At 45.7% G+C, this 14715-nt stretch overlaps 1 protein-coding gene across 2 annotated transcripts in view; it reads right to left on the minus strand.

The window, feature by feature from the left end:
* The window catches only part of LOC310697063 (ovostatin-like), a 49224-nt gene that overhangs the window by 6044 nt on the left and 28465 nt on the right, over positions 1–14715 (minus strand). For both annotated transcript variants that reach the window (XM_083483294.1, XM_083483295.1), the window contains exons 20-28: positions 14090–14216; positions 13251–13342; positions 11012–11063; positions 10096–10179; positions 8841–9017; positions 6921–7002; positions 4778–4934; positions 2649–2723; positions 2041–2206 (exon numbers count right to left, since the gene is read on the minus strand). In XM_083483294.1, the coding sequence (XP_083339420.1) occupies positions 2041–2206; positions 2649–2723; positions 4778–4934; positions 6921–7002; positions 8841–9017; positions 10096–10179; positions 11012–11063; positions 13251–13342; positions 14090–14216 (1012 nt within the window). The remainder of the gene's footprint in view (positions 1–2040; positions 2207–2648; positions 2724–4777; positions 4935–6920; positions 7003–8840; positions 9018–10095; positions 10180–11011; positions 11064–13250; positions 13343–14089; positions 14217–14715) is intronic.

Below are 14715 nucleotides of genomic sequence, written 5' to 3' on the forward strand. Positions count from 1 at the left end.
GAGCCCCAGGGAGCATTTGGGGAGAGGTGTGAGCCTGGCACCCAGCTTTTCTCTCCCCAAAATTGCTTACCCTTACTGACTTCTGCATGGGTGTGGTTGTCTGTTCTGTTCCTACCTCCAAGTGGGTACAGATAGTCGCTAACCAGTGCCTAAGCCAGTGTTTCCCAACCGGTGTTCCGCGGCACACTAGTGTGCCGCGAGACGTTGGCTGGTGTGCCGTGGGAGGGAGGCGGGCGAATCGGGCGGCGAGAGGCGGGGCGGCGGCGGTGAGGATCCGCGTCGAGCTGGGGGCGGCTCCGCGGTGGTGGTGCCGAGGTTTCTCTCTCCATTCTCCCCTCACACACACACACAGGAAATAACACAGGATCAGCTGACAGGACCCGGCCAATGGGGCGGCGGCGGGGCAGCGCGCGCAAAAGGGAGGAGCGCGAGACAGCGGACGAGGAGGAGGCCGGCATGTCCGGGCAGCAGCAGCAACAACAGCAGCAGCAACTCCCGGCGACGGCTCCTCAAGCCCCGGGCAACCCTACTCCCTCACCGGCCTCGGCCGCCCTCCTGCTCCACCCGCCGCCTCCTCCCCCGCCGCCGCCGGCCACCTCGGCCCCGCCGCCGCCCCCTCCTCCGCTCGCTATCGCCGCCACCACCACAACAGCCACCGCCTCAGCTGCCGCCGTCCCTCAGTCCCTCGCTTTGCTGCCTCCTCCCCCCCCACCCCCAAAGCTTGGAGGTTCCCCGGCAAGGGGGAGGGAAAAAAATTGAAACTTTCACTTTCGTGCGTCCCTCCCGGCGTGACGCTGCGCGCTGACGTCACGGGGCTGTAATGGTGGTGTGCCTCGAGATTTTTTTCATCAAACAAGTGTGCCTTTGCCCAAAAAAGGTTGGGAAACACTGGCCTAAGCAACCACTCACTTACTGTAATTCAATAAAGTTGTGGCCAAAATTATGCCAAAAACCAAAACAAAAGTGATGTGTGAACGTGTTTTATTTAGGGGTATCTTAGGGGTCCTCGACACATAACTCCTCATCCTGGAGAAAAAGTGACAAGTGGGGTGCTATAGGGTTGTGTCCTGGGCCCGTTGTGGTTCAGCATATTTATAAACAATTTGGATGAAGGAATTGAGGGGATGCTCATCAAATTTGCAGATGATGCCAAGCTGTGGGGGGGGAGCTAATGCCGCAGAAGACAGAATCTGGATTCAAAATGACCTTCACAGATTTGAGAAGTGGGCATAACATAATGAATTTTAATAGGGACACCTAGGTCTGCTTGTCATAATGTCATGGCTTATTTTTGCGCACACTCATTTCTTGGTCAGTTGTTGGGTTGCGCTCACACTCGGGGTACCGCCAAAGCAGTGCCACTACAATATGAACCACCAAATTATTACAGCCTGTTGCATACCCTCCAACATTTCAGAGACAAAGCAGTGTCCCTGAATGGGTGGGTTGCCATGGCATGGCTTAAGTAAACAACCAAAATTAAAGTGGTGCCACTGCTAGAAATCTAAAAGTGCATGCAAGCATGATGGACTATATGGAATTGGCGGAAATGACCGGCAGGATCCGAGATCAGGGGGAAGAGTCAGTGGAAGAAGATTGGAAGAAATTTAGAGATTATTTACAGAAACATTGTAAAATTAACAAACTTTAGAATAATGTTGGATTAAAATTAAGAGGTTTCTAGCTGTAATGGGTTAAAAGAATATGAAAAAATGGGTTTATAGAAGTAAAATTTCAAGATCATAAAAATTTAAGAATAAAGATTTGGGTAGGATAAAGAGGGAAACAAATTGCTGAGCTAATAAATTGAATTGGAATACAAAAAAGAGAGGTAAGAGGGGGTCCAAGAAACAAGTAAACGAAAAATAATGGCTGTGTTTTTTCTTTTTTCTTTTTTTGTTTGTTTTATCCCTTTTTTGTAATGTAAAAATCTTAATAAAAATCTTATAAAAAATAAAATAAAATAAAAGTGCATGCAAGCAGTTCCAGATGACAAATTTCATGGAGGCAAGCCACAAATCACAACAGTACACCACTTACCATTTCTAGTAGCAGATGTCATCAAGACGTCCAAGAAATGTTTCTGTTTTTCTGCGTTGCCAGCTAAACCATATGTATGGGCCAGGAGAGCATTTTCGAACGTGCTCCTAACACGCCCATCAGAAGCAGCATCCAAGCAGGAGAGACCAGCCCGCACCACAGGATACTAGGGTTTAAGAGAGATTGTTATATATTATCAAGATGGCCGCCGGCCTCTGAGGCAAGGCGAGGCAGCTGTTCTCACCGTTTTACTGTTTTATTGCCCTATTCTATTGTTCCCATTGGATTGTGCTCTTTGTTTACTTCAAGTACTCAAGAATGATCAAGGAGACATGCAAAAAATGCAATTAATTAGAACTTTGGATGAAGGAGCACCCTTTACATTATGTTATAGTTAATTCAGATAATAAGGGAAGGTCGAAAAGAAAGGTTTGTTACATCTCCTTGGAGTTGGCTGAGATTCTATATTGACTTGATGCTGATTTCCCGGTGGCGTTAAATAAGATGAAAGAGTATGGAAACTGAAATGCAAGCGTGGCGTTTTAACACATCTTAAAGGAATTGCCTGAGAAATATCTATGAAAACTAGAATAATAGTAAATCAGTACCGAGCTCTTGAGGTTGCTCTCCAGTAGAGATGAAGTAATATAGGCCGTGAGTATGGTGTTTTGATCCGCTCCATCCTATTTGCAAAGGAAAAATCAGTTAAAACAGGGGTGGAATAGCTCAAAGTCCCCTCCCTAGAGAAATTTTGTTGGGCTTTTCATTTTGCTTCCCTGCAACAATCCCTGGAAATGAAATTCAACCTGCAGTCCTAAGTATACATAAAGATAAAGGTAAAGGGACTCCTGACCATTAGGTCCAGTTGTGGCCGACTCTGGGGTTGCAGCGCTCATCTCGCTTTATTGGCCGAAGGAGCCGGTGTACAGCTTCCGGGTCATGTGGCCAGCATGACTAAGCCACTTCTGGAGAACCAGAGCAGTGCATGGAAACGCCGTTTACCTTCCCGCTGGAGGAGTACCTATTTATCTACTTGCACTTTGACGTGCTTTCGAACTGCTAGGTTGGCAGGAGCAGGGAGCTCACCCCATAGCGGGGATTCAAACCGCCGACCTTCTGATCGGCAAGTCCTAGGCTTTGTGGTTTAACCCACAGCGCCACTCGCGTCCCTGTAAGTATTGAGACTTTATACCCTTAAACTAAGGACTTCTCTACACTTGCTATTGTCCTGCTGCTTTCTCTTCAGCACTCTTGGATTGCCATTCATTCCGATCTATTGCTAAAAAGTGAGTTTTCCCTTGGAAATGAGCAGGGCAAGGGGAAAACAGCTTGGACCTGTGCTTTTTAGGTATGGCACACATGGAATTGTGGATGAGTCCTTATCAGTGGGATTTAATTCTTCCAGATAGCTATGCAGAGACTTGCGCTGTTTCTAATTGTATGAATCTGGTCTGCAAGTCCGCTCACCCCTTTTGGTGCCACAGCGTTGCAGGATGGATGAGGCTTCACTGGGGCCCCGACAGAGGAATTCAAACTGCAGTGCCCTTCCTGATAGGCGATGGGGGCATAAGCCCCTGCTGCCTATCAGGAACCCGATCCTAGCCTGCACCCTGCTTTGGCAAATGGGGATGCAGGCTGGGACCAGGGCTGTGCCAGGGGGCAGAGCCGATGGTGGGCTTCCCTCGGAGCTGCCCCCTGTCCATTTAATACCTGGGCACTGCCTGTTTGTTCCTGCCCACCCACCCATAATTTACGCTGCTAGTCAATGACTTTGCTGTGGCTACGGTGGTAGCTCTTCTTTATGGGTCCAGGTAGGAATTTGCCCACTGGGCTAATTGGCTCTGACCCAGTGGTTTTGCCTACCTCATAGCAACCGTCACAACTGTTTGGGCATTGGGGCAATCCTGTTTTGGATGGAGGGGAGGTTGTAGTCTCTGCCTGCCCCTCCAAATGCTGGGGTATCCCATTAAAGATATCTGGGGGGGGGGGAGTGGCCATGTCCATGTGCCCAGGGGGGCCAGGGCCGAAGGCACTCTCTCAGATGGCAGTCACACTATCTGATGTAAGTCTTAGGAACCCCTGCCTGGATTGACCACGCGTCACCTGTGGTGGGCGGGCCGGAAGTATTTAGATTGCCCATGCCCAAGCCAAACCTCTTTCATAGGTATTCAATAAAGTTGTGGCCTGTTTTGACCCCAAACCAGTCTTATTTGTCTCTTATTTATATGGGTTGGGGTATGGAAGGTTTGATGCCTGGTCCTGCAATCTTCAGATAAAAGTAGAACTGTGCTGGACATTTCTTTTTCCCATTCATTGAGTGAGTGAGCGCCAAACAAAACCCTCCCAAAAGTTCATTGGGTGGAGATAATAGATTTATTTGAATTTGTTTTGCCACGTATCTCAAGGTGGTCAAGAGTTTTCTATTTATTCCCTTATTTCTTCAAGTGAGAAAAGACCCATGCAACTCAGAGCAGCACAGAGCTCTCTACAGCGCTCCCTACTGACTGCACTTCCATGAAACACACTATAAGGTAAGTGACAACCCCTCCCACAAAATTCCAACAATTTTCTCCCCTCCCCAGTGAGAAAGCATACTTTGCCCCCCCCCCATATTTTCAGGAAATTGGGGGCAAGGAGGGTTTCACTCCATCGTATTGAAAATCACATCCCTCACACAAACAATTTCCATTTATACTGTCCATAACTTCCCGTGGGAAAGCGATTAATCCATTCCCACCTCTAAGGCTTGGTTGTAGATTTTCCCATCCGACTTGAAGCAGCCATCTGGCCCCTGTTTGCTTGAAATCCAGAGGAGTGCTTGATTCAGGATGTTTTCATCTACAAATATAGCAGGTGAGCTCTGTCCAAATGCTTTGTAGACTAAGGTGGTGAGCCTGAAAGGACAAAGAGCAGAGGGGCCTGGGATGAGAACAGCACTTGGCAAAGCAGGAAGAAGTCAAGATCAGAGTCACCACTTCCAATGCTTCAATATGTACAAAGGACTGTATCCATCTGGAATTAGGGAAGCAGGATAAACCCAGGAGAGGCGCTGATGAAAAGCTCAGTGGAAGGACGGGAAAGAATCGTTTCCAATTTATAGCAGACATAGAAGCCAACTCCTAGGGGCTGAGGGGTCTTCACCCCCCCATTAAAATATTGGGGAGGCAGAGCCCCCCAAGTTGAAGGGCATTGCCATTCAAATTGTACCCGTGAACAGCATCATGTGATCAATTATGCATGGTAAGGCTTACAATATTTTATTCCGGTTGTCACCCCTGGTAGCAGAGTTTGTTTTTTTGTTTTTTAAAGGATTAAGCCAGGGGTCAGCAAACTTTTTTTGGGGGGGCGGTCCACTGTCCCTCAGACCTTGTGGGGGGCCGGACCCACCCTCTCCCGAAAGCACCCTCCCTCCCGAAAGGACCCCCCCCCCCACTGCCACTCATGCCGCAGCTGCTGACACTTGTCGTCATCGTCATCCTCTGCCTCAGCCAGGAATCTGTGGGGCACAAAGCCCATGCTACTGGCCTGGGCGGCAGAGGCAACCTCCCCGCCACCTCCACTTCCTCCCACTCGGCTCTTGGCCATACGCGGCCACCTCAGCGGGAAGGAAGAGGTGTCGCCCAGAGGTGTTCGCGGCTTTGGATTGGCTGCAGGAGCTTCCTGCAGCCAATCCGAAGCCACGCCAGCGTTGTGGAAGTCAGTCCCTGCGCGGTGAGGCCTCTGCGCTGTGCTGGTTTAGCGCGGGGACTGACCGAGCGGGCGGCAGGGTCCGCAAGGTTCAACGGCTGGATTAACGAGCCCGATGGGCCTTAGTTTGCCGACCCCTAGATTAAGCAGTCACAGATAATAGATCAGTCAATGGATATTATTCTGTGAGCTGCCCTGAGACCCGTGGATATAGGGCGGTATACAGGTGAAACTTGAAAAATTAGAATATCATGGACAACTTCGTTTATTTCAGTAATTCAACTTAAAAGGTGAAACTAATATATGAGATAGACTCATGACATGCAAAGCGAGATATGCCAAGCCTTTATTTGCTATTTGCAGTCATTGATGCAAAAGGGGCCCAAACCAAGTACATATGCATGCTTCTACTCCTCAGAGGTCCAGTATTGCTCTATTTGCAATCCTTGTTTTGCTGATTTCATTTAATATTCTAATTTTCTGAGATTGCTAATTTAGGGTTTTCATCAGCTGTATGCCATAATCATCACAATTATAACAAATAAAGACTTGACATATCTCGCTTTGCATGTCATGAGTCTATCTCATGTATTAGTTTCACCTTCTAAGTTGAATTACTGTAATAAATGAACTTTCCCACAATATTCTAATTTTCTGAGTTTCACCTGTATAAATTCAAATATTAATAATAATAGCCAGCCAAAGTCTAATGGACCCAAATGGATTAGAACAGAGTTTCCCAAACTTGGGTCTCGACTGTTTTTGGACTACAACTCCCATCATCCCTAGCTAGCAGGACTCAAGCGGTCAAGGATGGTGGGAATTGTAGTCCAAAAGCAGCTGGAGGCCCAAGTTTGGGAAACCGTGGATTAGAGCCAGCATTCGCTGAGGGCAAACAAGGGGGGAGGGCTAGTACTTCATGCGCTGCTCATGAGCTTCCCACTTGAAATGGCTGGCCAACTGTTGAAGCTGGGTTGAATAGACTCTTGGTCTGAGCTAAGAGGACAAACCTATGATGCTTGTACCAGTGGGAGCAGCAGGAAGGAACTCATCTTCCCAAGTGCCCCCAGGTTGGAACCCAGTGCCTTCCTCAGACATTTGGTCCTGGAAGCCCATCAGCCCCATGTCTGAAGGAACAGTGCGCCGCCATCTTGTTTCCACTCGAGGCCTTAAAGCAACTTCACAGGTCTTACCAAAGGTTTCCTTCTGCCTCCCTGCTTCCAAAAGTACTGAAGGATCCATCAGGGAGTCTGAATGGCATCTGCCTCTGGTATCCTGAAGTGGAAGAAAAATACAGCAAACCAATTTTTTTCAGGTGCTTTCCCCCTTTAACTGTCAAATACATTTCAAGTGAGGAAGATGGCAAGAGCAGAGATGGCCTTCTCAGTGGTGGCATCCTGGCTATGGAATAGGCTCCCTCAGGAGGCTTGCCTGGTGCCTTATATATTTAATAATAATAATTTATAATAATAATTTATTATTTATACCCCGCCCATCTGGCTGAGTTTCCCCAGCCACTCTGGGCGGCTTCCAATCGAATGTTAAAAACAATACAGCATTAAATATTAAAAACTTCCCTAACCAGGGCTGCCTTCAGATGTCTTTTAAAGAGAAGATAGCTGCTTATTTCCTTCACATCTGAAGGGAGGGCGTTCCACAGGGCGGGCGCCACTACCAAGAAGGCCCTCTGTCTGGTTCCCTGTAACCTCACTTCTTGCAGTGAGGGAATCGCCAGAATTACCGTATGCGTCAGGTGGAAAACTTTCTATTCACCCATGCCTGTGAAAGCAAACAAAAACCCCTGGGCTCAATGTTTGAGTTGTGTTTTATTTTATAATCTGAGCTGCTAAATTGGTTTTATTTCTCCTTCACCAGGAAGGAAAGTTTTTATGCTGCATTTTAGGGGGGAAATCTATTCAGTCTGCTTTCCACACTGCACTGACCTGATGTGCCCCAAACTTACCAGCAAATGAGACGATGATTTATTTGTACCCCTCCCATCTGACTGGGTTGATGCACTTTAGATTTTGCAACACAATGTGCATATCGTATATGAAACACTCATACAAAATGCATATTGTACTTGCGAATGCATGGGAAAGTATGTATTTTATGCATGTACATTATGAAATGTACACAACCTGACAGAACATGCCAGTGCCCTCTTTGTGCTCGTGCTATACCTTCATGTGCCTAAACATGTATGGCTGCCTACGTTGCAGCCATTGAAACGAAAGAGCAACTTGGCAGATGCCATCACAAATATCCACGGTGACAGTTTTGAAAAGCGTGTTCTCCTTCATGGAGAGCACGTGTTGCGGTGGGGGCCGCCAGGACACTCCAAAGTTGTGGGGCAAGCTAATTGACCATTGGCCACTGATGCGATTGGGCTTTCCTTGTCGTTGGGAAGAAGTTAATGTTGCCATTTGTTGATTGACAGCCAGAAATGCTAAAACTCCTTGCACGAGGCTAGGGCTTCCTCTTTTTGCCCATGCATCAGATTACCCATCCCCCCCCCCCTAGAATTAGGGTTGTTCGCTTGACCTTGCTATGCCTGTCATGGGGTCGTCTGCTCTTGGGGCAGGGGCCCGGTAGGAATTTTGTCCATCTGGCTGATTGGCTGGGGCAATTTGGTTTTTGCCTACTGCGTAGTAAATCGTCACAACTTGTAAGGTTGTGGTTAGGCATTGGTTTATGGTTTGGTTGGTTGAGAGGCATGGATTGGCTGTGCCTGCCCCTCCAATGCCGCTGCTGCTGCAAGGGATTCCGTTAACGGAATACAGGGGCTCACTATTGCTTGTCCACCCTGTCAATGGGGCTCGGGCCATTGCAAGAGCTCCTGGCTGCATTTGGGGTGGGCTGAGGGCAGGTTCCCTGCTCCATCGGTAGCCCCAAGTGTATTCCCCCATTCTGACTTTCGCAGGCGTGCGGAATGTCAGACTGTCCCCCACGGTGGGGGCAGCTACTCACAACCAATGCCTAAGCAACCACTCACATGTTTGTATTTTAATAAAGTTGTGGCCAAAATTATGCCAAAAACCTTAAACAAAAATTTTGGTGTGATGTGTGAGTTATTGGGGTGGCCCTGGGTGCCTCGACACGCAAGTACTTACCAGCATTTAAATTTCGAAGGATCCTGGATTTTTTTTCTTCTGTCAACTGCTTTGTATCAGTCAGGTAGAACAAAATATATAAATGGGACAAGAACATGGCAATATTCTGTTCTGCACAACCATAGGGCATTGGGAGAAGGTTTTCAGCGTTCTTCATGGCTGTTCCCAGAATGTCACCTTGGGAGCAAAAAGAATATGGGCATTTATGCACTGCATGTCACATAGAAACAAACTCCTAAGGGCCGAGGTCCCTTCAGCCCCACCCCACAAAATAGTTGAGGGGGCTGGGGCGTCCAAAAGTTGATGGGCATTTCCATTCAAATGGCGTCCATGAGCTGCATATTGTGATCAATTATGTGGGGCGGGTCTCCAATATTTTATTCAAGTTGGCACCCCGTTGTTGCCTCTACAATGAATGCTGTTTTCATAATAAAATGATTGTCAACAAACTCACAGGGCACGGAGCAAATCCCCTCTTGTTCTCCCCCACCTAGAATATCTGCAATTTTAATCCAATTCTGTCAAAGTTTAAAAAGGAATTAGGGGAAGAAATCTCTACCATATTAGTGAGCCAAATCACAGTCTCCCAAGGGCTACAGGATAAACATGGCTCTTTTCTGAAGCACCAAAATGGAGTCCAAACCAAATCTTTACCCCAGCCAACTATCATGTCTGTAATTAATTCCTGGTTCATTATAAATATACAACTCCAGGATAAGCACAGAGTAAAGAAGGGAATTGGTACGTGTGTGTTGGGAAGGAGGTTTGATGTTAGAATGGCAAAGGAGTGGCAATTTTTGCCTTTCTCTGCACACTCAGGGGTGCTGAAGACTGCTGTGTTTCAGATCAAGCAATGACTTAGGGGAGACACCTCACAATTACAGTCGTACCTTGGTTGTCAAATGCCTTGGTACTCGTCCGTTTTGGCTCCCGAACGCCGCAAACCTGGAAGTGAGTGTTCTGGTTTGCGAACGTTCTTTAGAACCCGAATGTCCGACGTGGCTTACGCGGTTTCCAATTGAGTGCAGGAAGCTCCTGCAGCCAATCAGAAGCCGCGCCTTGGTTGTCGAATGTTTTTGGAAGTTGAACGGACTTCCGGAATGGATTCCGTTCGACAACCAAGGTAGAACTGTATATTGATGGAGCAATGCCATACCAGAAAAAAAAACATCAAATATGAAATGTCACAACAATCTTACACAAGGCGCAAACAGGAAAGAAAGATTTCAAGTATGATAACATTCTGAGAACTTACCAAGGACATAAAGTGAAGCTTTTTCTGATCCAATCACCAGATTTGAAGGCAAGTTCAAGGTTATTGTTTCAGAGACTGGTGTACCTAAGGATTTACAGCAATAAATAATGGGCACTGGATGTGGGTCCTCTTTCAACATTCTTTATATAGCACGGGAGCCATTGTCATAGCTTTTAAGAGAAGAAACTGGCAAATGGTGGTAATGAAGCTGAAATTAATTTACCCCCCCCCCCCAGTTATTATTGGATAACCAGTGAATATTTGAATTCAGTATTTAGGTCTAATCTACACTATACACTTAAAACATTCTTATACCACTTCAACAGTCATGGAGAATCCTGGAAACAGTCATTTGTTAAGGATGCTGGGAATTCTAGCTCTTTGAGGCCAGCACCCTTAAACTACAGTTCCCAGAACTCCTTGGGAGAAGCCAAAGTTATTGGGTTGTTCTTGTTTTTATTTTGATTGCGTATTTTGTGCTTTTATATTGTGATTTTATCCTGTGAACCACCCTGAGACCTGCAGGTATAGGGCGGTATAGAAATTTAATAAATAACAATAAAACAATAATGATTGTTAAAGTGCTTTAAATGCATTGTATTGGACACAATGCTATTTAAGGCTCAATATTGCTGTGGGTCAGGTTATTATTCTCAAACAGTAATTGGAGCTAAGAATTAATGGTATCAGTATTGGATATTTTTATTTATAGTATTTCTGTTCTGCCTTTTAAAAATAATATATATATTTAAGGCAGCCAACAATGTAACAGAAAATTCAACTATAACAAACATGTTTGGCAGCTGGCGCAATTCTGTATTTTACACCTGCCAAAGTAAAACCAAATAAAGGGATGTCAACATCTATAAACAATTATGGAAATGTTGAATTTTTATTCTATGCATGTAGCGCATACCTTTTACGCAGATCAGAGAGCTCTGGGTCACCTCCTTCTTGATGCCTTCAGACTGGATGACAGAGGAAACGGTAAGATGAAAAATACAGAATAATTAATAATAATAATAATTTATTATTTAGACCCCGCCCATTTGGCTGGGCTTCCCCAGCCACTCTGGGCGGCTTCCAACAAAGTATTAAAATACTGTAATACATGGATCCATCCATCCATCCATTCATTTTCTACACCACCCAAGGATCTCAGGGCATATAAAAACTCAAAAATGCCTAACGCAATAACGAACAAATATGAAAACAATACTCCCCACAGTTTAGAAGAACATAAAGCTTGCAATTAGATAGCAACAGAAGCCAGAATAATACAGAGCATCCATTAGCTGCCTGCAAAGTTCTCCTGGGCTTCATTTGAAGACCCTCCAGATTGCAGGTCTCAATTAATCCATACCAGTGGAGGAACAATTTGCTATCTATTCCTCCTCATTCGGGACTGTCAGCTAGCTTCTGCTTTCCACCCATGTACTTCTAGGCTTCCACAATACATCATGCCAAACCTATGCACACACTGGGCGACCCCTTGTAAGGACCTGTTCCTCCCCATAGCTGCATTTGTGCTCATATACCACCAGTATCAGCTGGTGTGGTGGGGCAGAGACAGCCTCTCGGCACCCAAATCACTGCAGCTTCCCTGGACTTGCTGGGAGCCTGAAGGCCCTGTACCTGCCTCTCTTCACCTGGCCCAGGGTAGGGCCTGACAGGTTTCATAAGAACTGCTACTGCTGTCCAGCAAGGACTGGGGTATTTAGGAAAAAGTTTAATCAGGAGTTTTTGTTGTTATTGATATTAATTTTTTTGTATCTGCATTATTATGTGGAAATTGTTCAGTTTGGTTATGTAGTTTTTGATGTGTTTTATTTATTTTTATGACTACTTTGCTCTGTTTGCAATTACAGTGGTACCTTGGGTTACATATGCTTCAGGTTACATACACTTCAGGTTACAGACTCAGCTAACCCAGAAATAGTACCTCAGGTTAAGAACTTTGCTTCAGGATGAGAACAGATATCGTGCTGTGGCAGCGCAGCGGCAGCAGGAGGCCCCATTAGCTAAAGTGGTGCTTCAGGTTAAGAACAGACATCCGGAACGAATCAAGCACTTAACCTGAGGTACCACTGTATGTTAATCTTTTCATATTGTGAGCTGCCTTAAGCATTGTTTTAACTGTGGAAAGGCAGCATACAAATGAAATGATGATGATGAGGTAAAAAAGAAACCTTGGACGGTTATGTCCAGTCAAAAGCGACTTATGGGCTTGCGGCGCTCATCTTGCTTTCAGGCCGAGGGAGCCGGCGTTTGTCCACAGACAGCTTTCCGGGTCATGTGGCCAGCAGCACTAAACCACTTCTGGCGTAACAGAACACCGTGATGGAAGCCAGAGCGCATGGATACGCCGTTTACCTTCCCGCCGCAGCAGTACCTATTTATCTACTTGCACTGGCGTGCTTTTGAACTGCTAGGTTGGCAGGAGCAGGGACAGAGCAATGGGAGCTCATCCTGTCGTGGGGATTCGAACCGCTGACCTTCTGATCGGCAAGCCCAAGAGGCTCAGTGGTTTAGACTACAGCACCACCTGCGTCCCCTTATGATGATGATGGTGGATGGTGGATGTCAGTGATGTTCCTTCACTGAGAGGGAATGAGAAGGTAGGCATAGAGAGAGAACAGATAAGAGTGCAATGCAGAGGGGAGGGAGCAGCAGCAGGAAGCAGCCGTAACTTGATCTCCGGACACAGGGAAAGAATGCAAGTTGCCAGCTCAGACAGTGACACAGATACAGGAGTACAGGGAGCACCCTGGCCAAGAAACGTGAAAAGGACAGGAAGAGAAGGTGGAGGTTTTCCTGTTGTGGGGAAAGGGGGCGGAGCTCAGTTCTGGCAACTGTGCTATCTGAGGAGGACGGAGATTAGCTGAGCTCCGACCGGGACTTTTTTATTTGACTAATAAATCTGAAGTAATTAAATTCCAGAGTCGTCTCATGTGTGAGAGAGACATCTAAGCCTTACAGGGCAGGGCAGGAGTGAAGTCAGGGCTGCACAAATAAATCCAAGCCAGTCCTCTTGCCTGTAAACCTTTGCAGCTCCAACCTCTCCACCACTAAATGACACTGGTTGCTAATGTGCACCACTGTGGTCCACAAAACCCTTTTCCGTCTCTTGCAGATGCCAAGCTTCTCATGCTTACCTCAACCCAAAGCGGCTTGATCACGGTGTCCTTTCGTCCTGCGCTCAGCTCAGTTCCTTTGGCTTCAGCAGTGATACTGAAATTCACCATACCTGAAAGAAGGAATGGAAAGAAAACTTACATATCGGGTGGGAAGCCAGCTTTTAAATTTGTATTCAGAATCAGAAGAATCTTTCTTTGCACCAGCCACTAGCCATAGCAATAAAATAAAATGTACTGAAGATAGAGGTAAAAACTTAACTATACAAAATACATTTTGGAGGTTTGCATCAACCATGAAATAATAGATCTTATTCTAACTGCCCCCACTAAAAACCTTGCAGTTTTTGCTGTCACCTGATCATCTTGATCTACTAAATGAAAGGACACAGTAGCAATGGTTGAGCGACCCGACATTGACAATAATAGAGTGGTAATAAACCTCACTCCTCAAATCTTTGTATTTAATTTGTATTAATCTGGTGACATTTGTTAAAAATTATGAAAAATCAATAAAAAATAACCGGCAAAAAACCCACAAACTTACATGTAAAGTCCAAATTGTCACCACCATGGCACTGAAGCAAGAAGAGCAGCATATATATTCCCTTGTATGTTGCATGTTTTAGATAACTAATATACAAATCGTTTATAATGTACATAGGGCATTCCTAGCAGTAAACAGTAACAGCTTGTTTCTTGCTCGAAGCCATAAGGATTATCAGGGTTTCCAGTTTCATTTGTCATTTCATTTCATTAAAAATACATTTATTTATTTTTCTAAGTTGCAATTTGGGGAGAAATTCAAGAAATTCAGAGGAAAGCTAAAATTGCAAAATTCTGCAAGAGAAGATGATTACCCAGTCTTTGAGGGGTAATTCTCCACGTGTAGGATTGTGTTTCATTCGCACAGATTCTTACGGAGTTGTTCCCTGGAGACAGCTTTTCTGCTTTGAAATCCTGAGACTCTTCCAGCTTAACATCGATCTGAGAGCAGGGAAAACAGTGACAATAGTGTTGTAAGTTTGTGGAGTCGCCTGGGCTGCCCTTCTACTTCTGGGGTGGCAGACACTGAATTTAGCATGTTAAAATATAAGACATGTTGTTGTTGTTTTTTTAAAAAAAGCCAGGCTGGCTTCCTGATGAAATAATCGTCTGAAGAGATGGACCATTAAGAGAACGCAAAAGATAGGGTAATGGCGCATCACAAAGGCCATCAGCAAGTCACACAGTCTCTTCCTGGAATCACACACCACTTGGAGACTGGGGTGGTGTGTAACAATATAAAATAAGGAGCTGTCAAGTGCCAATTAAAACCTAGAATGTACAACTGCTATCTTGACTTGGGAGCAAATTACAAGCAGTACCGGATTTCACCCTGTGAAGTCCCCATGGCAATCGAAATCTTGACACACACACCCCTCACAAATTATCTAGAGGAATAACATTGAACTAAGTAAGCTTGGTTGTCATTTTCTTTCAAGAT

This window comes from Podarcis liolepis, assembly GCF_965112155.1.
Source record: "Podarcis liolepis genome assembly, chromosome: 17".
NCBI lineage: Eukaryota > Metazoa > Chordata > Lepidosauria > Squamata > Lacertidae > Podarcis > Podarcis liolepis.